This window comes from Poromitra crassiceps, assembly GCF_964638095.1.
Source record: "Poromitra crassiceps genome assembly, chromosome: 13".
Taxonomy (NCBI): Eukaryota; Metazoa; Chordata; class Actinopteri; order Beryciformes; family Melamphaidae; genus Poromitra; species Poromitra crassiceps.
This window is the reverse complement of record NC_139644.1, coordinates 9,786,338-9,813,376: the sequence shown is the minus strand read 5'-3', so window position 1 is coordinate 9,813,376 and position 27,039 is coordinate 9,786,338. Positions and strand designations below refer to the sequence as shown.

At 44.3% G+C, this 27,039-nt stretch overlaps 1 protein-coding gene across 1 annotated transcript; it reads left to right on the top strand.

The window, feature by feature from the left end:
• The first annotated feature begins 1,406 nt into the window (after nt 1–1,406).
• ubald2 (UBA-like domain containing 2) lies at nt 1,407–24,048 on the top strand. The gene is made up of 3 exons (XM_083650234.1): nt 1,407–1,663; nt 7,231–7,287; nt 23,250–24,048. The coding sequence occupies exons 1-3, from the start codon at nt 1,544–1,546 to the stop codon at nt 23,685–23,687; spliced, it is 615 nt and encodes a 204-aa protein (XP_083506360.1). The 5' UTR covers nt 1,407–1,543; the 3' UTR covers nt 23,688–24,048.
• Nucleotides 24,049–27,039: the final 2,991 nt, after the last annotated feature.

The window sequence follows — 27,039 nt, the reverse complement described above, 5'->3', positions numbered from 1 at the left end:
ACCCCTGACCAAGGTACTGGCAAAAAGAACTGGAGTTGGTCCCCGGGCGGTGCACTGCGGCTGCTTACTGCTCCTAGTTCTAGGAAGGTTCCTAGTAGAGGATGTGTCAAAAGCAGAGGATAAATTTACCTGTGGGGATAGATAAAGGCTAACTTAACTTAACTCCCACTTTGAAAACCTCTGCCATAGACTGTATTCGTATAAGGGCTTTCCTCAGGGTGTGAGGTTTTTGTAGACTGTTTCCCAGCATCAAGCAACATTCAGCCAACACCGTCCTACTATACATAATAGATAGCCTTCCTCTCTGTCACATGATTTCACCTACACCCTGAGCTGAATTATTCAGCCCAGCAGAAAGACAGCTTGATAAGCTGCGGCCAAGAGCTGCACTCAGATGATATGAAGAATCCATCAGAAGATGCCACCATCTTCATTCATTTGACTTTCAGTTTATTACAGGCAAGAAACGTGTTGTGTAGGCTACTGGAGACTCAGACCTGCCCATAGCTCATTGTAGGACTCCAGAGGCATTATGAAGAAGATCACTTCACATGTTCACATATAGGCCCACATGTCCCATTGTGCATAGGGTGACACAGCCACATTACACCTTGTGTTTACCTTTTGCAAGATAGCCTTGAAATGTAACAACAAAACCAACAACAACACTAATTTATGGAGTAGGCTACTGATCGAGAAACAGAATTTACAAAGTGCTTCACAGGAGGAAAGCAACCAAGAATAGTAGGCAATAGGCTATAATGAAGAGATAAGAAACACATTCAAAATGCATTTTAAGAATTCAAAACATTTAATGTGGCAGACTTCCACAATCTTGACAGCAAAAACACTACTACTACTTAACCTACATGTCAATAAAATGTCAACCTTTAAAACCAAAATAAACCGAAATGGTGTTAAATTATAATCATTATGTTCAGTATTTGACATAATTATTCTATCTATATCCTCCACATACACCCATTATGGAAGCTATAGGCAACATAGGTGGATGTAAACAAAAATATTCACAATGTTTACAATGTGGTCACAGGGCCACACTCACATATCACATCACGACATCAGCCATAACTGACTATCTAATCAATAGACGTTACGTCAGCGTAACGGACATGCTTGAAAGCGCATGTATGTTCACCCTGGTTAAAAACAGAGGGCGGTGTTGTTCACACAGTAGCACTGACTCCACTTGACTCCACTCGCTGGCAGTGTTCGTCGGTACAAAACCAAGCGCTCCGGCGATTTAAACGCTTCCCCAGTGGCAGCCAATGAGCGCTTTGCGAGTACTATCTTGCTCTCTGTGCCGTCCAATCAGCTGCCGACCTCGTCTTTGTTGTTGGTGATGACATGAAAATATTGTTGTTGCTGGAAGCTGCGGAGACAGACAGAGGGGGGAGACTCGCAGGGAGGACTGGGTTCGAGCCGAGGGGACTCGTTTAGAGCTATTCTAAAGTGAAGAGTTGTTATTTTTTTCTTTTGTGTTTGACCTTAAAGCAGCTGGGGGGTTGGTCGACGAGCGGTCATGTCGGTGAATATGGACGAACTCAGGCATCAAGTCATGATCAACCAGTTTGTTTTGACTGCTGGCTGCGCCGCCGATCAAGCCAAGCAGCTCCTCCAAGCGGCCCACTGGCAGTTTGAGGTTGGTTGGTGTGAACGCTGTGTGCTTTATTTTGGTTGCACTCACTGCCGCCCTTCGAGATGACTGATCACGCCCGACGCCCGACAATATGTTCAAAACAACTGACACGTTTAAATTGATTACTTGTGTGAAATGTTGAATATATTTTGGTCGTAGCCATGCGACCATGCGCTCTTGCGGCTAACGTTAGCTAAGCTAGCCCAGCAGCAGCAGCACTGTGGACGTGGTGCTCAATTCAATGGACGTTTTGTTTACATTCTTGACAGGAATCCACCGTGTCATTGCTAAGCTAATTATTGTTAGCCTAGCCGCTCATATGGTAATTTTCACGTTTATAATATTTCTTTCAGACAGTCCACTGTTTTATAGTTCCACGATTCGACGATTGTGAAGTATGATACGAATTTATACGTTGGTAGCTAAATCAGTTGTGCCATCTTGTCAGTCAGACAAGACCATCTATAATCTGTACTAACGCTGTGTCCTCTGTTTTTGCCACACAACACCCTCAACTATTCATTCCCCATTCAATAACGTACCGTATAATAACAGGTTTGACTTGTTTGTTCAGCAAAGCTATATTTTGGGCACATGGGATCATAAATGTAGCCCTCCCTCCTCAGCTGCTACAAAAACCCCTATTAAATCACTTTTCATGCAGGAATGTATTTTCTTTCCTTGCTTGTGGCCAGTATTTTGTAACTGCCTAGGGGGAAATGGCCTTGTACTGAAGAATTGGAATAGAGGTTAACTGAAAAGTTGACAGTCAACTGCTAGATCCACGGACCACGGGGTTGTTTGAGCTTCTGGTAATGTCACCAGAGGAGATAGAGGTCACACTCCTGTACTTAGAGAGCTAAGTGGTGGATTGAACCTAGTCTTGCTCACATGTATTAAAGAGACGCCTATATATAGGCAGATTACGATACATTAACCTCTCAGCTGTTCATACAGAAACCTGAGGTCTGCTTGCTGTGAACATTTCCGCCTCCTTCAGCTGACTCGTTTGGAAATGCAAATTGCTTCTAGGCTAGACATTTCTCTCTATTTAGGACTAAATGTGGAGATGAACACATCAACACATGTGCTCCATTAGACAAAAGATAAATCAAATAAAATCACAAAATAATGTAAAACCCTTTAAAAACGTACAATATCAGTTTCTCCTTTGAGAAGCCTTCAGGCTACTAGTTTGAAATATTCATCGGGCCAGTTGAACAGCTGAGGGACACCTGAAGGATCTCAAGCCTGTGCTTCCAGATGGTTCTTCCCCCCCCCCCCCCCCCCCCACCAAGCCACACCTCCCTCTCCGTTAATGACCAATCTGTTGTTGCCGTGGTCAGTGCCTGGTTCGGGGGGGGGGCTTGATTGATTGGTGCGGATGTTTTGCTGGGACAAGTCTCCTCAAGGCGACCCGCTCGGGATCAAAAGGTGCAACGGCTTTTCCCAGGTGGGCTGAGGAACGGACAGGTCGGTCTGACCCGGGACCACAGCTTCTCTGAGATGGTTTATTTAGTATTTGATAGCGTGTGTCAGATGGCGTGTAGAGGGTGGCCTTGCCCTTGTGGTTTGAGAGAGATTAGTGTCTGCAGGAGTGCTGTTGAGCAACACACTGCACCCCCACCCCCCCCCCCCCCGACTCCAGAGAAGCTGTGCTGTTGAGAGGGGCAAGAGAGAAGACAGTCTCCCCTATGGAGATGATTAGAATAAAGTATAACATTTTCTCGCATACTTTAAAAAATATATATAAATCCTTCCTGCTGTTGACGAGTCAGTATGGACGTATGAGATTGGAATACACAAGGTTCTATTGTGTTTGCCTCCTCTCTGTCATCAGACTCGGTGTGAAAGCAAACAGACTATTGTTCCTTTCGGTGTGACAGCAGTGGCCTGATTATCTCATTGCCAGTCTGGTCTTGTCTTGTGAGTTGTTCTCCCCGGCCATCGGCATCTTCCGTCCTCAGTCTTTCCCCTTGAGGCTCCACAATCCACATCCACTTCCATATAACACGACCCGTGCTGCGTTCACATCCTGTGGGAGAGACTGTAGAATGACACAAGCTTTCCTACTTCAAAATACTGTCCAGGTGGTAGAGCCTATGAGAAAATGACTGCTCACATTAGCTTTCAGGAGCTAAATGCTACATGAGAAGTCAGCGTTTTGTGATGGAACTGGATTTTTCTCCCCAACTTCCTGAATTCCAACAAAGGGGAATACCTGCAGTCAAGAGCAGGGAGTGTGTGTGTGTGTGTGTGTGTGTGTGTGTGTGGGCATCTCAGATCAAACAAAACAAAATGAACAGGTTTCATCACGTAAGCCATTTTGTAATCAAGTATTTCACTCAAGTGGTAAGATGCGTTTATAGTTTATACGACACTATTGATGTAGGTTTGGTTTCTGGCCGATTGCATTGTTTGTCGTAAAACATGAACTCGGATGAATCACTCACCGAGTTTATGTTTTTGTGAAAGAAAAAAGAAGCTCATTAAAATGTACTGAGTGAAGGTTACTCAGTTACTTAAAAAAACCAGACATGACTATCTTACACAAAGCAAAAGAACGAGAGAGCAGAGAGTTCACTGTGATATTCTATGTTTTTATAGGCCATGTGTTGAGCATTCTGAAAACAAGTTTCTGGAATTCATTTGAACTGTGACCAAAAAAAAAGGATACTAGGCTACTACACGTTTCTTTTGCTATTAGCTGTTCAGCTAGCTAGCTAACAAACACAGTAGACTAGTAGCTAGCAACAAGCAAATACAAACAAACCAATATTACTGTAGCAGGATGGCTATCTTTTGGGCTAAATGTTAACTGAGTTACTATAGATACACTTGAGTCAGAGTGATTCATGTTTACAGTTGGTTTCCTCCACACACCACATACTAGGTTTGAAGCACAACGCATTTGACAATGGGCCAGTTTCGGTTTCCTTGCACACGGAGACAAAATGAGTCCTGTGAAATGGATTAAAATGTAACAAAGTATCACAGTTCAGTTGGAAGTAAACATGAGCTACTCGGTTACAGTAACACAGGTATAATTCATTACTTCCTTGGTCCTCCTCACAGTGTGTACTGTCTCTCACATTACATTCAGCGCTAGCCTGGCTCTTATGTCCCCCTCTCTACATCGCTTCTTTTTAACCAGATAAACCACAATAGATCATCTATGTCTCAATGTACATAGATCATCTATGTACATGTACAGATGAATCCTCTAGCTGGTGAAAGGACTACTGGAACATTTTGAATATTAGATTGGTTGTTCATTATGCAGGTTAGCTAACACTGTGTGCTCTTATTTGTGAATTTGCTAGTGTTTGTGTTTCCAGCCGCGGGGTCATGTGACACAGTGTGTGGGGTCATGTGACACAGTGTGTGTGTGTGGCGTCTGTGACTTTCGGACACGCAGAGAGAAACCTGGGGCCGGGCAAAATAAACGGCGTGGTGGAGACAAAGCACAGTGTGGACTCACTGCCTCTTTTGCACAATGGCAGCAAAGCAGTCTCACGCGTTGAGATGTGTGTCACGTTGTCCCGGGCAGACATTCCTGCACTGCCTGCTGCTGTTGTCAAACAAGCAGAGCCCGTGTGCGTGGTGGGGGGATGGGTGCCCCCCCCCCAACCGCTACATTCATTGGAAGCGTTTGGCAAGACTGAGGCCTCCGGCCACGGGAAATGGAGGCTAAAGTAAAGCAGTTAAAGGAAGCTCCACACGTTCCAAACCTGATACATGTTGTCCTTTAGAAGAATGTGTGGAGCGCACCGGGCTGGACGCGCTGAAAGGCAGTTTGTTTAGGCGCTGGCTCTTGTTTTGAGCAGGAGAATAATGACATCAGCAGCAGCAGCAGCAGCCGTCCCAAACCGTGTTTCCCATCATGAACATGAATCATCACGCTGTTGTCAGGACAGGAATGTCTTGTCCTGCCAGGAGGAACGTAGCGTAGCCCACCAGCCGCAGTATTGGGAAAGTTACTTTCAAAATGTAATATACTACTACATATTACTAGTTACTTTCATTTGGAAGTAATGAGTTACTTTACAATATCACCGTCTGTCGAGCGTAACTCGTTGCTTATTACACTTACTTTTACATTACTTTCACCAAAATAACAGCAGTAGCAGAATGACATCGCCGCCCCGGGAACCATCCCGAAAAATAATGTCAACCGTCTTGAAGTCAGTGTAAACCGTCCAAAATTCGAAATGTTATCCTTTTCCTTTGTTATTGTCGACTCATCTGTAGTGGTGATTTGCATAAAAACACACAATTTGATAAGGACATGATTGTATCTTTATTAAAATATGTGCTTTGATTTAAAAAGAAAAAAAAAGAACAAACGAACTCAATTTGTAACTTGTGTTACTTGACAAAGTAACTGCTATAATACTACTGAAATCCTATTCGTTATAAGTTAGATTACTGCATTACTGCTAAAAGTAATCTATTACATGTAATATGTTACTTTTGTAATGAGTTACCCCCCAACACTAGAGGGGGGGGGGTTGTTCTGGCTGGCTGGGTGTATCGGTATGTTGTTTCTGTTTCTCGGAGGTCATGGAGGGCTGCGTTCACGCTGGCCTTGGCTGCCTTCACTTCACAACAAAGAGGAACAATGAAGACAAGTAGCCCAGTCATTTCCTCAGGGAGGGACTGGTGACTCGTGAAACCTGTCGTTGACATTTTAGAACGTCTCAACTCCTCTTTATCTGCAGCCCGTCTGTTTTCTTACCTTGTGTTGTAGCGAAGGAGCTCCTTCTGTTGAACTGGGTGGGTGGGTGGGGGTTCAGTTCTGTTATTCTAAAGAAGTGAGCAGAAAACAGTGGTTCATGTAAAAGTTATGATTCAGTAGCTCCCTAACACACTAATTGTAGTGTATTTATTTCCCCCATTTGAATTCTTAGTCGTGGGTCTCTCATCGACTCCAAAACGCTCTGAAATGTACGTGATCAATAACAACACTCAATACATCGACAATACACTGCCAGGCAGACATGGTGATGGTCTGTAAAGTGCAGTGGTGCCCGGCTCTTCAGTGTCTCCCTGTTCAAATGTCCCTTTCTCTTAGCGGTCAGGCCCAGTTGGTTAGTTAGCCTGTGGCTATAAGCTGACCAGTAGGCCATCCTGTCAGTGGTCCACACACACACACACACACACACACACACACACACACACACACACACACACACACACACACAGGCACACACACAGGCACACACACACACACACACACGCACACGCACACGCACACACACACACACACACACACGCGCACACACAGGCCCTGTTTTAGATCACAGCATGGAGGATAATGGTTTGAACGCTGAGCTGACGTGGTGACTGACCCGTGGGCTGATTGAGAGTGGGGGATGGGAGAGAGAGAGTCACACTCGCTGTGGTGGAGGAGGGAAGGAACATGTCTCTGCTGTGTGTTTTGTGCCGGTCTGCTTTGAGTAAACACAAGTTCACAACTCATACTGTTTCCTCCTGTCTTCTCTCTCTCTCTCTCTCTCTCTCTCTCTCTCTCTCTCTCTCTCTCTCTCTCTCTCTCTCTCTCTCTCCAGACGGCCCTAAGCTCCTTCTTCCAGGAGGCCAACATCCCTAGTCACCACCACCAGATGGTAAGTGCATTAGCTTCCCCTGCAAAAGCAGAAGAAGAAAACATGGACTCATAGGCATTCAGTTGTGTCCTGTCAACATGGCTGCAGCAGCAGCAGCAGCAGCAGTTTGCTGGAGGCAGACAGATGCACTCATTGACCTGCTGGACTGGAGAATGAAGCCACACAGCTGGGCTCCAGACACCGGGCGGAGTCGCAGCATTCATGTACCAGGCCCACATCCGGCTACACACACGTGATACACACACACGGCTACACACACACGGCTACACACACGGCTACACATGGCCACACACGGCTACACACACGTGATACACACACGGCCACACACACACGGCTACACACACGGCCACACATGGCCACACACACGGCTACACACACGTGATACACACACGGCCACACACAGCCACACACACGGCTAAACACACGGCTACACACTCAGCTACACACACGGCTACACACTAAGCTACAAACACGGCTACACACACGTGCTACACACACGGCCACACACATGGCTAGACACTCAGCTACACACACTGTGTGTGTGTGTGTGTGATTGTGGCTCACTCTGATGGTAACACAGTAGTTAAGGGGTGTGAAGAGAATTCACTCGACAAAACCCAGAGTGAGTTGAATATTGTCTGCCGGCGCCGACGTACGTCACCGTGCAGAGAGACTGCTGCTTCTCTCCAGCTCATTTCAGCATAGGAGAACAATACACTGTCCTTGGCCCAGTGCTGCTCATGCAATACTGTTTCCTAACTGCCATTGTGTGTGTGTAATGTATATATATACACATACTGTATATATACACATACTGTATATATATAGTATATATATATATATATGTGTGTGTGTATATGTATATATTAGGGCTAAGGGCCGACCATAACGCCGTTAATCGCATGCCGCTATTTCATGCTATTTTGTCCCTTGGAGCACCCGCACTTGGAAAACACAGATTCACACGATATGAGGTGATACAGGGTTGGACATGGTTGTTTGTCCGTTGCACTCTTAGGGGAGAGCAGAGCAAGGAACTAACCATTCTACACTAAAACAGATATTGGTGTCATGGGTATATATACCACTCTCATAACATGTGTGTATCACTTAGGGCAGGGGTGGCCAAACTATTTTTAAGTGGCCCGCCATGAATTTAGGGGGGGGGAAGGGAAGTAAAAAAAAAAATTGCTAAAAACGTTTTTCTGTTTCAAAGTTTAAAACGGAAAAACAAAAACATTAAGAAAAAGAAACTGAAAAACAAAAACAAAAAAACGGATTCCCCCCATTTCGTTTTTTCAATTTAGAACCATTGAAAATGGGTTATACTTGGGCACCCTGACATGGTCTATTTATAATAAAAAAAGAAAGAAAAATGAATGAATGTTTAATACTAATGTTATGTTGAATGAATGAATGAATGAATGAATGTTTATTTCGAACATTAACATAAAAGACAATATAAAAAATAATAAGTATAATAATAATACACAATACATTAAAAACATTTTAAAACAAAAAAAGGAAAAAACAATAATGTACAATATTAATCATAATTGCAATAGAAATAACAGTATTTGTTCGAAAAGGAGTAGGAAGGAAGCCTCTGCTTATCTGGTCCTACCCCTATTTAATTCAAAAATAAATAAACTTAAATCAGGTCTCTGTCAACATTCTATTTGATTACTTTTCATATTTTCTTATTTCCCTTTTAACCTGGGCCATAATGTACCCTAGTATGTTAAATTATCTCTGTCTTAACCTGTTGGCACAGGAAAAGAAAATTTGATAACATACAGAAATACCCATTGTAATAGGTGAGCGCATCAATAAACTATGTGTCATATATTTATTTAGGTAGAAATTCAATTTTTGATGGCACAAGGGTTTTCTGGTCCAATCTTTTTGCCGCGAAAACTGCCGCGCTTAATATTGTTTGGCCCGCGACTCCTTATATTTTTCTGTATGTGGCCCACAACCAAAAAAGTTTGGCCACCCCTGACTTAGGGTGTCGAGTCATAGTCTATTTTTTATTTGTCTTTATTGAATGTTCCAAAACTGCATGTTTAACTAAGAATAGGCTAATGATTATTTCCACCCACCACTTATTTAATGTGGTTACTTTCTTGTCAAAAGTTTGGAAGGAACAATGCATGCTGGGGGAAATATGCAAATGTGTTTGTCCAATGCGGTCCAATGGCATTGCTCTCTGTCAGAACATGCTTGGATGTCCTGATGTTGGTTTAGTAGCAAAAGTAAACACAAGTTAATAGCAGCATTCACTATAGACTCTTTAGTGAATGCTTTCCACAAAATCATGAACAATGAAGAAAACCAGAAGGAATACAGTTCCACTTTTACCAAATAAACCAAAATTGATGTTCTGCCACAAGTTATATCATCCTGAAAACCCAAATATTTGAAACTAGTAAAATTAGAAAATTATCTGTCAGTGCAATAAGGTAAATAAAATAAGTTGTTGGTCCCCCATAGTAAACATAAACACATTATAATGACATCTTCCCATATCTGTCAACCTGTCACAAGTAGGTGGCTGACTCCTACTGGAACAGGTGTACCCATTACACTTAACTCATTAGAATATGCAACTTACTCCCCATCCCCGAACCCACAACCTCTGGCAACCTACTGCCAAAGTTGCCCCCTACCAGCCCAACCTATAATGTAGCAGGCTCAAATCGGGCCTGGTCTACATTGCACTTCTATTGAATTGAAAATAAATCTAAAATTCAAGATCACAAAGTACATTTATTTGCATTCATTTGATTCCCAATCACGACACACTGGTAAGAATGATTAATATCTAATTAAAAATGCTTTGCAATGCAAAATAATGGCATTTTAAACATGTGATACAAAGATGCGATTAATCGCGATTAACTATAGTTAATCGCAAGATTAATCGCGATTAAGAAAATTAATCCTTTGACAGCCCTAGTATTATGTATGTGTGTGTATATATATATATATATATATATATATATATTATGTATGTATGTATTAGGGCTGTGAATCTTCACTGGCCTCATGATTCGATTCGATTATGATTCAGAGGGCTACGATTCGATTACGATTATCGATGCATCTCGATGCATCTTAAATCGATGCATCACTTTTTTCCGCAATACATGATTTATTCTCACTTTCTTTTTTCTCACTGTGTGGCTACTTTTAAAATAAAAGTGCATTTGGAATTGCATTGTATTATGATCCATAATTAAAATAAACAACTGCATATACTTCCATTATATTTTATTTGATTATATATATATATATTTTTATACATATACATATATATATACTGTATGTATACGTATATATATCTGAAAATGTGAAATGCACTGCCCCTGTGGCTGCGACCGGTCATCCGTGAACGTCTTTATCCAGCATGCACTCTGCTCCGCTAACATCTGCAGCAGCGAGTCAGTGTTTTTGTTTTCTTTCTGTCTCTCTTCCTTTTTCTCCTTCCCTCTCTGTCTCTCCCTCCCTCCCTCCCCCCCCCCCCCTCTCTGTCTCTCCCTCCCTCTCTGCCTCCCTCCCCCAGTGCCTTGGGTGTACGTGCCTGTCAGTCGCTCTGGGAGGGGCATGTTCTAGCTTGAGAGCAAGGAAGTGTGTGAGAGGCGGGGGTTGGGGTTTGTTATTATTTTGGGTGCAGTGCCATTACATCATAGCGCTGGAGGCTCTGTGTGTGTGTGTCTGTGTGTGTGTGTGTGATTGTAGTGTGTGTGTGTGTGTGTGTGTGTGTGTGTGTGTGTGTGTGTGGAGGAGGAGTGATGAAAGAGAACATGGCTGTATGCTGGAGAGAGGCAGTAGAGGAAGAGGAGGCAGGCTGGTGGTCAGGGTGAGAGTCAGCTGCCAGCCAGGCTGTTTGCATGTCCAGCACAAGCCCCCCTCTCTGCCTGCCTGCAGCCTCCTTGGACCCTGGAGGCCGTCGGGAGCCATGTTGGGAAAGCTGGGCTGTGGAGAAGAAAGGGCTCAGTGTTGCAGCAATAACGAACAGAGCAGGGCTCTTAATCAAAGATTAACTCTACTGACATCAGGTCTGTCTGCTGACATCAGGTCTGTCTACTGACATCAGGTCTGTCTGCTGACATCAGGTCTCTACTGACATCAGGTCTCTACTGACATCAGGTCTCTCTACTAGGGGTGGGAATCGCTGAGTAGCTCACGATACGATATCGTCACGATACTTGGCCCTCGATAACGATATATCACGATACAGCGATACTGCGATAATCGATATATTGGAAGACGATACATCACGATACCTGTGTAACTGAAGAGAAAAAAATACCCCTAAAAGGCAAGAAGCAGGTATTATGTATTTATTAGCAGAATTGACATGAACTCTCTCAGAGTTCACTCACTCACTCATACCATTTTCGATACCACGGAGGAAAAGTTACACATTAAGTCTTTTTATTATTATTATTAAAACAAGAAAACCTATATAACCTACCTACCTATATAATTTCTAAAAGTAGATATTAATGATCAAACATTTCCATTCAGTAGCCTACAGTATTTATGTTTTTGTTTCAACTACAAACATAAATAAACGTCAACTTGAAACTATGTTTGAACTACCACACACAGCATAATATTTTAGCCTGTTTATTAAAAAAAAAAAAAAAAATTTTTTTTTTTTTTTTTTTTTAATAAACATATCGATACTTGGTGCCAGTGTATCGATAACGTATCGCAAGTGGAAATATCGCGATACCGTGAGTATCGATATTTTGTCCCACCCCTACTCTCTACTGACATCAGGTCTGTCTACTGACATCAGGTCTGTCTGCTGACATCAGGTCTGTCTGCTGACATCAGGTCTGTCTACTGACATCAGGTCTCTCTACTGACATCAGGTCTGTCTGCTGACATCAGGTCTGTCTGCTGACATCAGGTCTGTCTACTGACATCAGGTCTGTCTGCTGACATCAGGTCTGTCTGCTGACATCAGGTCTGTCTACTGACATCAGGTCTGTCTGCTGACATCAGGTCTGTCTGCTGACATCAGGTCTCTCTACTGACATCAGGTCTCTCTACTGACATCAGGTCTCTCTACTGACATCAGGTCTCTCTACTGACATCAGGTCTGTCTGCTGACATCAGGTCTGTCTGCTGACATCAGGTCTGTCTACTGACATCAGGTCTGTCTACTGACATCAGGTCTCTCTACTGACATCAGGTCTGTCTACTGACATCAGGTCTGTCTGCTGACATCAGGTCTGTCTGCTGACATCAGGTCTGTCTACTGACTTTAGGTCTGTCTACTGACTTTAGGTCTGTCTACTGACATCAGGTCTGTCTACTGACTTTAGGTCTGTCTACTGACATCAGGTCTGTCTACTGACTTTAGGTCTGTCTACTGACTTTAGGTCTGTCTACTGACTTTAGGTCTGTCTACTGACTTTAGGTCTGTCTACTGACATCAGGTCTGTCTGCTGACATCAGGTCTGTCTGCTGACATCAGGTCTGTCTACTGACTTTAGGTCTGTCTACTGACTTTAGGTCTGTCTACTGACTTTAGGTCTGTCTACTGACATCAGGTCTGTCTACTGACGTCAGGTCTGTCTACTGACTTTAGGTCTGTCTACTGACTTTAGGTCTGTCTACTGACTTTAGGTCTGTCTACTGACTTTAGGTCTGTCTACTGACTTTAGGTGTCTGCCAGACTCTCTTTACCAGGGAAAGTCATTGAATTCAAAGTGTGCAGACGGAGATGACGCGGGTGTTGAGGCCGCTTTAGAGCTGGACGGCTGTTTTATCGACACATTGACGAGTCGACGACATTCAGGTGCATCACTAGGCTCTGTGCACTTCCTTGTTTGACAGTAGCCCCGCCCCCCTAGTCGTCATATCGTTGCTATAAAAAAAACACACACATACACACAGCCTAAACTACTATTATGTTGAGTCTATTTTATTCCAAGTTGTGTGTCGAGGATCGATGACGTTATGCCACGCGGCATGAGCTCAAAACGTCTTCAAGTCACACCTTCATGGACGTTAGGTTGACGATCGTTATTGATGTGTTGAGCTCATGGCATAAGGTCATTAACCCTCGACACACAGATTGGAATAAAATAGACCAAAACTAATATTGTTTAGGCCGTTTTTGTTGTTGCTACAACATGACTAGCTTTCCGATCAGACTGGAGTGGGGGGAGTGGCCTTGTGTCCAACATGGAAGTGTAGCGTGCGTAGATAGAGCCTATTCATAGCTTTCAAGGGGCGTTACGTGCTGCCGGGAACGCCCACCTGGCGGTCAAAAAAAAACCTTGTTCATTCCGTTGCCCGCCGAGTCGACTAGTTTCTCACGCTGTTTGTTCAGCCAAAGTGCCGGATAGCCTACCTGTTGTGCTATCGGTTGCACTAAACCGACGAGGAGACTTGTGCTTTTACAGAATCCTGTCGGAGAAAGAAAGGAGAAGGTTGTGGATTTGTGCGACGTGGTTCAGTCGCTGGGGAGGGCTTTTTTTTCTACCATCAAAGTACACACGTCTTTGCTCTTTGCGGCCAACATTTCATCAGGTAAGCTCAAGTAACGTTAACGGGGTATTAATCATTATTGTAACGTTACTTGAGCTTACCTTTGATGAAATAAAAAAAGACGTGTGTACTTTGATGGTAGAAAAAAAAGCCCTCCCCAGCGACTGAACCACGTCGCACAAATCCACAACCTCCTCCTTTCTTTCTCCGACGGGATTCTGTAAAACACAAGCCAGGCGTGTCTCCTCGTCGGTTTAGTGCAACCGATAGCACAACAGGTAGGCTATCCGGCACTTTGGCTGAACAAACACAGCGTGAGAAAGTCGACTCGGCGGGCAACGGAATGAACAAGTTTTTTGACCGCCAGGTGGGCGTTCCCGGCAGCACGTAACGCCCCTTGAAAGCTATGAATAGACCAAATCACCGTGACGTCACCATGTAAACAACATTACTTCCGCGTACCACTTGGGGCAGGCGGCAGGTTTAAATGTGCGTGTTGTCAAATAAATGCTGTCAAACCCTCTCGTTGTTTTCGGCCGACTACTTTCAATTTAAATGTTCAAACGGTTGGTAAACATGCTTGTCCGACGTATCTAGCCTTTCTTCTGTGTTTGTTTTATGTAGTGTTAGCTAGCTAATAACGTTTGTTTACAACTGTCAAACTCGCTGTTTTTTTGCAGACTCGTTACAGACAGAGCTACTGACGCCACGTTAATTTAATTTAGCTTCAAGTCTACTCTGGTCTGGTCCAACAGGTAAATTAGCTAGTCTGGTCTCTCCACTAACGTTAGTGAAAGGGTTGTTGTGAATGATATTAAACAACAACACAACAGGAACGAACCATTTTTGTCTTCTTTGTCTGTTTTTGTCTTCAACACGTCAGTTTGTGCCGTTCACCGGCATTATAATGTGTGGACCACTGGACCCAGGGGTAACCGGAAGTAAATGTAAACACCCCCGCTGATTTGGTCTATTGGATAGAAGTGTAGCGTGCAGAGCCTATTCGATAGAGGTTGGGGCAGACAGAGAACCGGTTGGATGACATTTTGTGTTGGGACTTGGTGCATAAGGGTGCTGTGTGTGTGTAGGATATGAACACCATACATACATTGTGTTTGTGTGTACTCCTCGCTTCCCCTGAGGCGCGACGGGGTCACGAGAGATGTTAGTGTTTGTAACGTGCGTAGACTTTCCAGCCTCAACAACAGCTCTGTGTCCCAGCGGAGCACAGCGCTGTCCTCCCCAGACAGCCAGTGTTTAAACAGTCCTGAAGCTCCGAGCCGACACTCTCCTCCAGCCTGTTTGTTCACTTCCTGCCCTCCGCCACCGGAGGCACCAATGCAATGGCAACAGCGACGAGTGATGTCATGTCACTACTAGTGTTACGTAGACCAGTATTGACGGGCCTGATTTTAAAATAGGATCTGGTTCAGTCAGTGTAGCACACCTCTAGGGCTGCAACTAACTGATTGTTGTCATTATTGATTAATCTGTCCATTATTTTCTCAATTCATTGATTAGTTGTTTGGTCTATAAAATGTCAGTGTTTCCCAAAGCCCAAGATGACGTCCTCAAATCTCTAGTTTTGTCTGCAACCCAAAGATATTCAGTTTACTGTCATAGAGGAGTAGAAAGAAACCAGAAGATATTCACCTTTTAGAAACTGGAACCAGAGAATGACTCAAAATGATTAATCGATTATCACAATTGTGGATTAATTATCTATCGATCGACTAATCGATTACGATTCATCGATGCAGCTCTACACACCTCTGATATGTTAAAAATGATGCAGGTTGATAGATTTCATTGTATAGTATGATCAATACTACTCTGGTTGTCTATGGAAAGCTCTTAACGGAGGAATTTCCCCTCTGGGGTTAATAAAAGTACCTACCTACTAGGGTTGTGCGATATACCCGAAATACCCATCGTGATTGTTCCACAGTCAAACATCGTGATTAACGATGGCATCGTCATTTATGCCATCCGCCGCTGCAATGCACGTTAAAAGCAGGACAGCTGAGCTCTTCATGAGAACGACAGGCAGGCTACTAGCTACTGCACAGAGCCAGGCCACTCAAGCAGTGAGGGGCAGCTACTGCTGTAACAGCTAGCAGTAGCCTAGCTGCTGCTGCTGCTGCTGTATTTCTCTCTCAACTCGCTCCAGTCTCCTCAACTCTCTCTCTCATTAGGTTCAAAAGCCCACGCGAATCTAACGTTATATCCGCCAGTAATTCTGTCAGTTTTCTGCCAGCTAGTTAAATTCAACACACACACACACACACACACGTTGTTGGTCAGGATATGTAACGTTAACGTTAGCCTATTTGTTTTGCGCCGTTCAATATTGCTAGTGCTGTATCAACTTCAACTTCCACTTTGGAAACAGGCGAGTTAAATTCACAGTTGAAGACTTGTACTCACTTTGGGTTGAAAACAGGAAAGTCTTGTCTTGTCTTAAAAGTGTTCACAACAAAAGAACTCACTTCTCATGCGCGGGGGACGCCCCGGCGACATTAAACAAGCGCACCCAGTGCAGAGAAGCACTAGAGCGGGGGAGGGGAGGCTTCTCTGAGTCTGAACTGGGTGCGCTCGTTAATGCCCCCGGCGCATCCCCCATGGTAAGTGGACTTGGTATTTTTTATTATTGAAACGGCAACAATTTAATTCGAACAGATAATTAATCACGATGATCCGATGTAGAAGCCTCAGAGGTCGATGGGGGGTCGGCCAATCACGATGGTCGATGCCATGGTCCATCGTGCCAGCCCTACTACCTACCTAACTTGAACTGATTCTAATTAGACATTTCAATCATTCCACACAACTACCAGTAGGCATGAACATGTTTTATTAGGGGGGCTGGAAACCCCTATTGTATTATTATTGTATTATTAGTATGTTTGTATCTTTATTCTTCTTCTTCTTTTCCTTCTGTAAAACTGTGTATATCTCAGAAACCCTAAGGCCCACACTAACCACATTTGGCACCTAGGCTAGAAAACTCACCCACTACTCAGAAACAAACAATTGGACCAATCTGCCAAATTCCGGCAATACAACCAACACCTCATTTCCTGTTTTTCCAACCATCCATACCACTGGGCCAATCCCTGAAATTTGGCCCAATGACAGATATTCAAGCCCCTTCGGGGGCAATGGGCTCGGACCCCTTTTGTTGTTAGGCCTTCGCAGGCCATTTCAGGGCCAGGTGGTTACCTGGAGGTCAGCAGTTGACCTGGGCTAATGCACGTGTGTAAAAGAGTGTAGTCACCTGGAGGCCAGTAGTTGACCTCTCATATATCTCAGAAACCCTAAGGCCCACAGTAACCACATTTGGCACCTAGGCTAGAAAACTCACCCACTAACTCAGAAACAAACAATTATACCAACCTACCCAATTCTGGCGATACAACCAACACCTCATTTCCTGTTTTTCTAACCATCCATACCACTGGGCCAATCCCTGAAATTTGGGCCAATGACAGATATGACAGATATTCAAGCCCCTTCAGGGGCAATAGGCTCGAACCCCTAGTATTGCCGCTTGCGGCTATATTTATTATTATTATTATTATTATTATTATTATTATTATTATTATTATTATTATTATTATTATTATTATTATTATTATTATCCTGTTTCAGTGGAGTGTTTTAGTGTCCCAAATTTGAGGCTTTGTATTTAAATGTCTGGATTTAAGTTCAGACCTGCGTGCGTGTGTGTGTGTGTGTGTGTGTATGTGTGCGCGCGCGCGTGTGTGTGTGCGTGTGTGTGTCTCTCTCTCTCTCGGGGTCATGCAGGTGACTGATCAGGCCAGTCCAGACTTGCCTCCTCAGCTGAACATTGTAAACACAGAACAGTGCAGTTTCCGGCTCTCAGCCCACACCCAGAAGCTGTAGGCTCACATCACACTTCCTTTATTCTAATCTGTACCATCAAAGCTCTGAGGGGTTTTAAACTCAACTGAATCATTCATACTGCACTGACATAAGTAAAGTAGTCCGTCAGTGTTGTCCACAAATCAGTACTAAAGTGATTAGGAGCCCTTAACCTGAAATGATTCAATATCGATCAGACTTCATACAAGTATGCAGGAATATCCCATTATGGTTGAAATGTTTTCAGAGGCTTTTCCACCCTGACAGGATTGGAATACTAATATACTATATTACTCAAATGTAATTATTGTAAGTATTGGCAGTTTCAATGCAAAACATATCAGTCCGACTTGGTGGATACCAGAGATGCTCACAAGTCATTTTTTGCAAGTCCAAGTCAAGTCTCTAAAGTCTCATTAACTAAAGTCTCATTAACTAAAGTCTCATTAACTAAAGTCTCATTAACTAAAGGTATATAAACAGGCTATTGCAATGGAATATGAAAAAATCACAATGAACGCTTTTCTTTAAAGTCAATAACTGTATTTTACATAACTGTCGTTAACCAGTAGATTGTAGCAGCAGAACGCAGTTACCCGATCGTTTTAACAAGTAGTTATCCGACCGTTTTAACAAGTGTGGTAGCAAACATTCATCTTTCTAAAATACAAGGGAACGAGAAAAACTACAAAGCTAACGCTAGTAATGTTAGCATTATTCTGCTGCTATCTGTTGGAGGGAAGCTAACGATAGCAAACAAGGCTAGCCACGACGCACAACTATAAGTCTTTATAGTCAATCTTTATAGTTGTGTGTCGCGGCTATGTGCTGGCTAAACACCTCGTTATTATGTCGGCTACAGGCAGGTTTAGAGGTTTGTTTCTGACCATGTAACGTTAGCGTTAACGTTACAGGCTTATTGAGTTAACGTAGCTACATTACACTGGGTTAGCAAGCTAAGCTAAGGTTAAATTATCCACCAAGCCATTCACTGATCTTTCAGGGTGCGTTTTCAGGTGCCTGATAAAGTTAGTTGTCGTCGATCCAGCATCCTTGATCGTCGAACCTCAGGCGTTGCATTTAGTGATTCTTTTGTTGCCCCCTTGTGCAAAGTCTTTATAGCCAAAGCTGATAATAACTGGTACAGCGGCTGCTGCTGCAAGTGTGCTCGCCCGGCTCGCCGTAGGCAATGGCATATTGCTTGGCTAGCTTGCGGCTCTGTAACCCCGTGCGCACAGCTAAATAATGGATCGGCCGGAAGGACATTTCCGTACTTTTTCCCCCTTACAAAAAATATAAAAATATATTGCTCACGAGTCCCAAACCTCGAGTCTCAAGTCAAGTCTCAAGTCTTTTGAGGACGAGTCTCAAGTCAAGTCTCAAGTCTTTTGAGGACGAGTCTCAAGTCAAGTCTCAAGTCTTTTGAGGACGAGTCTCAAGTCAAGTCTCAAGTCTCTGCATGTGCCACTTAAGTGCGACTCGAGTCCGAGTCCCCATCTCTGGTGGATACTGATAAATGGAAGCTAAATCTTATTCGATGAAGTTTCCTTGAGGCTGGTCTGGACAAACACAGAGACCTGACCAGAGGTCACACCATCAATATATTAGAAAGGGAGCATGTGGGCAATATCTGTTCTCTCTCTGTTTCAATTTTTGTCCCACTGATGATGTCATCAGTGATGTCATAAATCACTGATGTCATCAGTGATGTCACTTGAGCAATTGTGCATAGACCAGAACTGCACATCCAAAGCGTCAAGGCCCCTTTTTGGGGGATCCAAAAGTAGCAAAATGCGAGCACACTCGGAGAGTGAAGAAAGAGGTCCGGTGCACGGCACGGGTACAAATTAAACAAGAAAAAGCCAGCACTCAAAAAAGTCCTTTTGAATATTTAATTTACCTCAGTCAGGATAGCACGGCACATACATGTTTCGGCCTGACGGCCTTCTTCAGTGTGGTGCAGTACAAGGCGGAGATGACGTTTATAAAGCATCACACCGGAAACAGCATCATTCATGTAAGATTACAATACACAATTAAATAAACCGGGTAAATGCACTCAAAACAGACGGGGAGAAGCTAGATAAAGATCAGTCAATATCAAACCTCATTGATAAATAGAAAACAAGGAAATATATTACAAACCTAATTGCAACACAGAGCAGTGGTGTTCGAGATACAACGTGGTGATAAATACACCAAGGTCAGGCAACACACCAAGATCACACAATTCAAGCTATCAAATAAACGATAGTGTAAAAGTTAAAATTAAAGAAAAAAGCAAAAAGCAAAATTACAGAAAGCAACCCAATAACAGTTCCTCATTCATACCTCTAGGGTGTTCTGTCAGTAAGGTGTGTATCCAATAAGCCTCTCTTTGTAAAAGAGTACGATCCCTGTCACCCCCTCTCTTAAGAGGAACGACTACCTCTATACCTAGAAATCTAAGGGAACATATATCATGACCAGCAGCATTAAAGTGCCTCGCTACAGCGGATTTGATGTCCTTGTTTCTGATATTGCTTTTGTGTTCCGTTATCCGGGTCTTGAGTTCTCTGGTCGTTTTTCCTATATAACATAGGCCACAAGGACCCTTTTTGGGGGATAACACAAGCCACTCGCGTTGACTTCAATGTAAAATAGCAGTACCCAAAACATCTATAGAAAAATAACAGAATTCATTTCCTTTATAAATGACCCAAAGACACCATGACATGACAATATATTTCAACTCGGCCGGCCATAGAATGCGCAAGATACATCGACACGAGGTACTTGCCTTATATGAACGCTGTATCCAGTTTCCACCAGGTTACATGCATCGTCCACATTGACGGTGTCACGCCGTCGCCTACCCTATCGCAGACCAGTTTTTTTTTTTTTTTTTTTTTATTGTTAGTGAAACTATAACAACACAGCAACTCTTCTGCATATCTCTATCAAATTAAACCGTTTTAAATAGTTTGTTTGAAGTGGTTTCGGCTTCTTGTACCGTCGTTTACTATGGTGGGTTTCCCCTAAAAAGGGGCGCGGCCTTGGAGCTGGGCGCTTGAAGACGCGATGCAGTTCTGGTCTATCGTGACATCACTGATGATGTCATCAGTGACATCGTCAGCATTGTGAGCGTTTTAAGACACTGATGATGTCATCAGTGATGTCATAAGACTGATGGATGTAAACTTAAGGGGCACACACACCCGCATGTAAACTTAAGCGCATGTAAAGTTAAAGGCAATAACATTTTGTGAGCAACACTCACCCGCACGCGCCAAAAGAGCAGGCGAGGCCACGCAGCAGCCGAGCTGCGTATGCGAGCTGCAGGGCCAGCTCGGCAAGCCGCAGGGTGGGAGCTAGCGAGCCCGCTAGGAATCGCCAGTATCGCCAAAGCCACACTGAAGCTGAGCTCGCGCTAAACCGGTCACACAAGAAGCACTCTTTTCCTCAGTGCCTCACTCGCAGCACCTTGCCTCCGGCCACAACTTGCATTGACATGCCTGGCAGCAACACGCTTGGAAAATAGAACAGGATCCTGAACGATCGCTTTAGCGCAGCTTCAGCGTGGCGTGGCGTGCAGCTGGTGTGAACAGTCTTACCTGTTAACAAGGAAATGAAACTGCGGGGCTTCAGTGTGGCTTTGGCGTATGGTGTGAAGGAACGCTTCGACTTTCTCGTTGTCTGTCATTTTGACAGACAGGGTCGTAAACATTCTGTCATAACCTATTATTAGTGTTCAAATGACAGCCTTCAGGTTTTGCTGTCATTGTAAAAAAAAGAAGGTAAAGACGGAAACTATTGGGTTAATGCGTGTGTGTGTGTGTGTGTGTGTGTGGAATTGTAGATGTGTACATGTGAAAGCCCCCCTGCCAGCAGTGTGTTCTAAATAAAGCCGGCCCCCCGCTGCACAGCTGAGAGGTCCCCACCTCTATTTATATGGCTGCTACCTGATCCCAGTGTGTGTGTATTTCTGTGTGTGTGTGTGTGTGTGTTTCTGTTTGTGTGTGTGTGTGTGTGTGTGTGTGTGTGTGTGTGTGTGTGTGTGTGTGTGTGTGTGTGTGTGAGTGTGTGAGTGTGTGAGTGTGTGTGAGTGTGAGAGTGTGAGAGACACATACACACTGTCTGTTTCTGTTTGTGTGTGTGTGTGTGTGTGTGTGTGTGTTTCTGTTTGTGTGTGTGTGTGTGTGTGTGTGTGTGTGTCCCTGTGTTTTGGCCGGCCGGCACGATGCCGCTTTTCAAATTGCATTTTAATTGATGTTCTCATTGAAGGCATTTGGCAGTTAGCACGGTGTCACACATCATCTATATCCATTCCAGAGTTAAGTGCAGCAGGTTAAGGGGATCTGAGTGCTGTTCAGATTAAGTGCAGCAGGTTAAGGGAATGTGAAGGATTGCCCTTGTTTCAAAATGCCGGTCAGATGGACGCCCCCTGAGGCGAGCACAAGCAGTGACCTAGATATGAACTCCTAACTCTGATGTGTGTGTTCTATATCATCCTGTCTGTGGGCGTACAGTCCACGGCAGGCAAGGATAAAAATACAAAACTGGTACAAACCAGGGAATGGGATGCCGATGCACCGATGCGACGTTTTCGGTCTCAAAACCAATACCTGCCTGGGCTTTGGGTATCGTCCTGTAGCCATCTGATACCAGTGTTTAATGAATCAACTGTATGCATCAGTGTGGGGAAGAGGGGTGGGAATCGCTGAGTAGCTCACGATACGATATCGTCACGATACTTGGCCCCCGATAACGATATTATCACGATACAGCGATACTGCGATAATCGATATATTGGAAGACGATACATCACGATACCTGTGTAACTGAAGAGAAAAAAATACCCCTAAAAGGCAAGAAGCAGGTATTATGTATTTATTAGCAGAATTGACATGAACTCTCTCAGAGTTCACTCACTCACTCATACCATTTTCGATACCACGGAGGAAAAGTTACACATTAAGTCTGTTTATTATTATTATTAAAACAAGAAAACCTATATAACCTACCTACCTATATAATTTCTAAAAGATATTAATGATCAAACATTTCCATTCATGTAGCCTACAGTATTTATGTTTTTGTTTCAACTACAAACATAAATAAACGTCAACTTGAAACTATGTTTCAACTACCACACACAGCATAATATTTTAGCCTGTTTATTTAAAAAAAAAAAAAAAAAAATTTTTTTTTTTTTTTTTTTTTTTTTTTTAATAAACATATCGATACTTGGTGCCAGTGTATCGATAACGTATCGCAAGTGGAAATATCGCGATACCGTGAGTATCGATATTTTGTCCCACCCCTAGAAGAGACTGGAGTCCCTCTTTTATGTGTAAAGCAACATTGCCTTCCTAACCTTGTAAAACAAAATGTAACAAATAAATACATACTAGGTACCGACTTGTTATTTATTACAATGGTATTGGCCCATTGTCACGATACCCTATCCAGGTATTTGAGTCGGTACCAGACGGATATCTGGTATCGGTGCATCTCGACTACAAACTTGTGTTCAATTTCTGTTTGCCCTTCTGATTCCCTTCCTCTTCTCGTTTCCTCCCCAGATGTGCACGCCGAGGAACACTCCGGCCACGCCGCCCAACTTCCCCGACGCCATCACCATGTTCTCCAAGCTGCGTGCGTCGGAGTGCGGGGGCGCGGGCGGCCAGGCGTCCATGATGGCCTGCTCCCCGCCCACGCCCTCCTCCTCCTCCTCCTCCTCCTCCTCGGGCTTGGGCTCCTTCTGGGCGTCGTCTCCGCCCAGCCACCAGCCGGCCTGGCTGCCGCCCTCCTCTCCCACCGGCCCCCACACGCACCACCACCACTACCCGCACCACCACCACATGCACCACATGCACCAGGCGCCCATGTGGCCGCCCGTGATGCACCAGGCGCCCATGTGGCCGCCCGTGATGCACCAGGCGCCCATGTGGCCGCCCGTGTCCACACCCAGCGGGCCCCAGCAGACCCCCGTCGTGTCGGCGCTCCACGGCCAGAGATGAGACTCTTAAACGCCGGGGTCGGTCGGGAGGGAGGGAGGGGTGGAGTGTAGCCAAATTAATCTGTTTCGGAAGTGGGAGGAGTCAAAGGGGGGTCAGAATAGAGTGCCTAAGTCACGCCCTCTTCCGGGTTCCACATGGGACCGAACGAAGTGAATTCCCCAATTCGTTTCACCGTTGACTATTCGTAAAATCCTGAAATAATTTAGAGTAAAAAAAAAAAAAGAAGTCAAATGTTCAAATTCGTCTCCGCTGAATCGCTTTGTTTGTCCAAGTAAAACTCTTTATTTAAGGATTTTACAAAAAACGCCAATGGAGGAATGAATACGGAGTTCACTCCCTGAGGTCCCATGCGGACCCGGGAGGGGGCGGGATTTAGGCAATCTGGGGGGGGGGGGGGGGTTGATGGTGGAATGAGAGGAAGAGACAAGATCCTACTGTTGTCCTCTCCTGTTTCTCTAACCTGATGACAAGCAGTCGAGCTTTGGAGGACATGCTCTTCTTCTTCTGTGTCGTCATCCAAGCCTAGGAAGAACCCGGGAGGGGGAGGGGGAGGGGGGGAGGGGAACCACTAACAACACTGAGGAGGTGGGAAGACGGCGGAGAAGAGCCTGCGAGGCCGGATTCTCCGAGCCCCAAAAGCATTTTTTTGGGGGGGGGGCCGAAATGTTATCTTTTTCTTGTTATCAATGCAAGCAAACCCAGGACCCAACAGAGCACTTACTTAGGATAGGAGCCATGTGATCTGTTGAAGTGCTTTGTGATTGGTCTTTTTTTTTTTTTTTACTCTTCTTTCCCAAAAGTTTGAGAAACGTTCCAGCAATCTGACAGGAATTCGGCAATAACCAGCAGACGACAAGGACGGGACTGGTTCAAATCGCAGCGGTTTGGATGGTTTTTGGGATGATGGAAAAAGGCCCGAGCAAAAAAAATATGTTTCTACGCATATTATTTTGTGGTAGGAATTGTGTGTACAGTACAGGATTATAGATCATGTTTAACGCTGCGGCCGCAAGGTTGAGTTTCATTCATAGCCTCAGGAGGGCTAAGCACAGTGAGACTCGACGCGGCGGCTGCGTGGCATGTTCTTGTATCGGAGAGGCGGGGGGCTCCATGTGCGGACACTAGAACCTGAGGTTTTTGGGAACGTGTCGGGAAACGCATGCCGAACAGAGATGGACTGGGAAGAGGAATGTGATTGGACGGCTTCGTCGGTGCGGTTGCAGGAACGGAGAAGCTTGGCAATAATTTGATGATTTGACTGACGTTGCAGCCAGATGAGAGAGAGCTGGCACATTTATATTGTCCTTTTATTTTGTTGTTGTTTTTTATAATGGAATAATTTCACCCTATGACTTGTCATAGGAGAGACTTTGTGCGGGGGGGTAATGATGTCACGTAGGCTTGTTGGCCAATAAGGCAACACTCGGCGATTCAGCAAGAACTTTTGGGGGGGGGGGGGTTTCTGTTTGTCTTTCCTCATCGACAAGGCAGGGCAGAGCAATGTCCTCCTTTCCCTTCTTTTGATCATTCAAATGATAATATCAAAGATGATATAATAGTTTGATAATTCAAGGCCGTTTTGACAGTCATTGGGGGAATCTTGTAAATAAAGCCTCAGCCAAAACACACACACAACAAAGTGCAAAAACCTAGAACTCGGTCACACCGGTGACGGTCTGGCGCGAAACGTTAATCTGAATATTTGGACGTAGATTGGGGGGGGGGTAGAGAGAGGGGGTAAAGAGAGGCCCAACTCAGTGATTTTCCACACAACCTGCAGAAGCTCAACCACTCCTACCTCTGAATGGGAGAAGCCCCGCCCCCACATCAATGTATTCTTTACTACAGCAACAGGATCAATGGGAGTAGAAAGTGCGCCGGTGCTTCACACTGGTGATTCCTGCCAAAAGAAAAGGGCGTTGCAGCACGGCTCGACGGACAGGCGAAATGTGTGTCTTATTTAATTATTTTTTAAATGCTGGGAGACGACACGAGTTCTGTTGTCCAGGTGACTCAGCGAATCCCCAAGGGATTCGTTCAGATCAAGTTTACACGGTAATAAATATCCGGTGAAAAACCTTGAAGCGATCTCTCAGCCAGGGGTTTCCAGACTCTTTGAGCCGCCTTGCACTGCGTGCGGCACAAGATCCCACGCACACGTCACACGAGAACAAACCACCGCTTAGATCAATAGTGACTTTTGATTGTGAAAGACAAAAGGTTTTTGCTCGGTCACAAGTCATGTTCTGATCACGATTTTAGAAAGAGGGAGAGGATATTGACATCAGGTTGTAATGGGAAGCAGAAAGCAATCTTTTCAGACACTTTTTTTTTTTTTACCAATTGTTTTTCACATCTCCACACAGACAATCAACTATTTCCTCCATGCGTCAGTTGTTTCCCCCCAGTTATCATTTCCCAGTCATATCTTTGCACCTGCTCACCTTTCAGGGCAGGAATGACCAGTCAGTCAGTGTGTCTTGGGGTGGTTGGGTTGGTACCGTTGTGATATCCAAGTTGTCAATTTCCTTTATAAACATGATAATCAGCATCCGATAGTCCCTACCACTCTTTTTGTTTATGTTCATGCCGATATTTTACCTCCCATTCAAGATTTCCTGGGGTCTCTGGATGGAAACTTTGCTCTGATCAAGTGTGCAAACATCACTTGGATAACGGTGTACTTTCTCATGGACCCTCAGAAATTCATTCTGTTCTAATCCATGGCTCTTTTGATATAGATTTCTCTCGAGTACTTTGTGTTCCGTTTCTTCTGTTAAAAATGTGTATTTATATGTTTAATAAAACAAGGTATGATCTGCTACTTTGTTGTTTCAGCTGGTCGTTCACTGCCGAAGGCTTTCATCGCACTTTTGTCGGTTGAGAAGAACACGTATACAAAAAAAAAGAAAAACAATTGTGGTTGGGAAACGTTGAAGTGACGCTTCCTTGTAAAGGACGAGTAGTAAAGCTGTTGATCGAGGAAGGATGTGGTTGGAGGCGGAGCACAAACCCAGTTGGTGTGAAACTGATAGTGTGTGTGACCCAAGTGTCCTAGCATGACTGCTTTAAATAGGGCGGGCGGGGGGGGGGGGGGGGGGGGGACCCAGGGTTCCCACGGGTCCTTGAAAGTTTGTGAATTTGAAAAAAGAAAACGAATCAAGGCCTTAAATGTTTGTGGAAATAAACATGGGCTCCTTGGCATGTGCTTGAATTGAGGGTAGCATAACATCTCCACAGTATTGATTTTTTGCAGTGCTGTTAGAGAAGGCAGGAGACCACAGTCTGCCATCACTAACACATCCAGCACAGTTGAGAAGTGTTAACACATTCAAGCCTCTCTCTTTCTCTG

Excerpts from the sequence above, each read along its gene's own strand:
- ubald2 (XM_083650234.1), top strand. The coding sequence starts at position 1,544 with ATGTCGGTGAATATGGACGAACTCAGGCATCAAGTCATGATCAACCAG. Across the intron at positions 1,664-7,230 it reads CGGCCCACTGGCAGTTTGAG|ACGGCCCTAAGCTCCTTCTT; the intron begins GTTGGTTGGTGT and ends CTCTCTCTCCAG. Across the intron at positions 7,288-23,249 it reads CTAGTCACCACCACCAGATG|ATGTGCACGCCGAGGAACAC; the intron begins GTAAGTGCATTA and ends TTTCCTCCCCAG.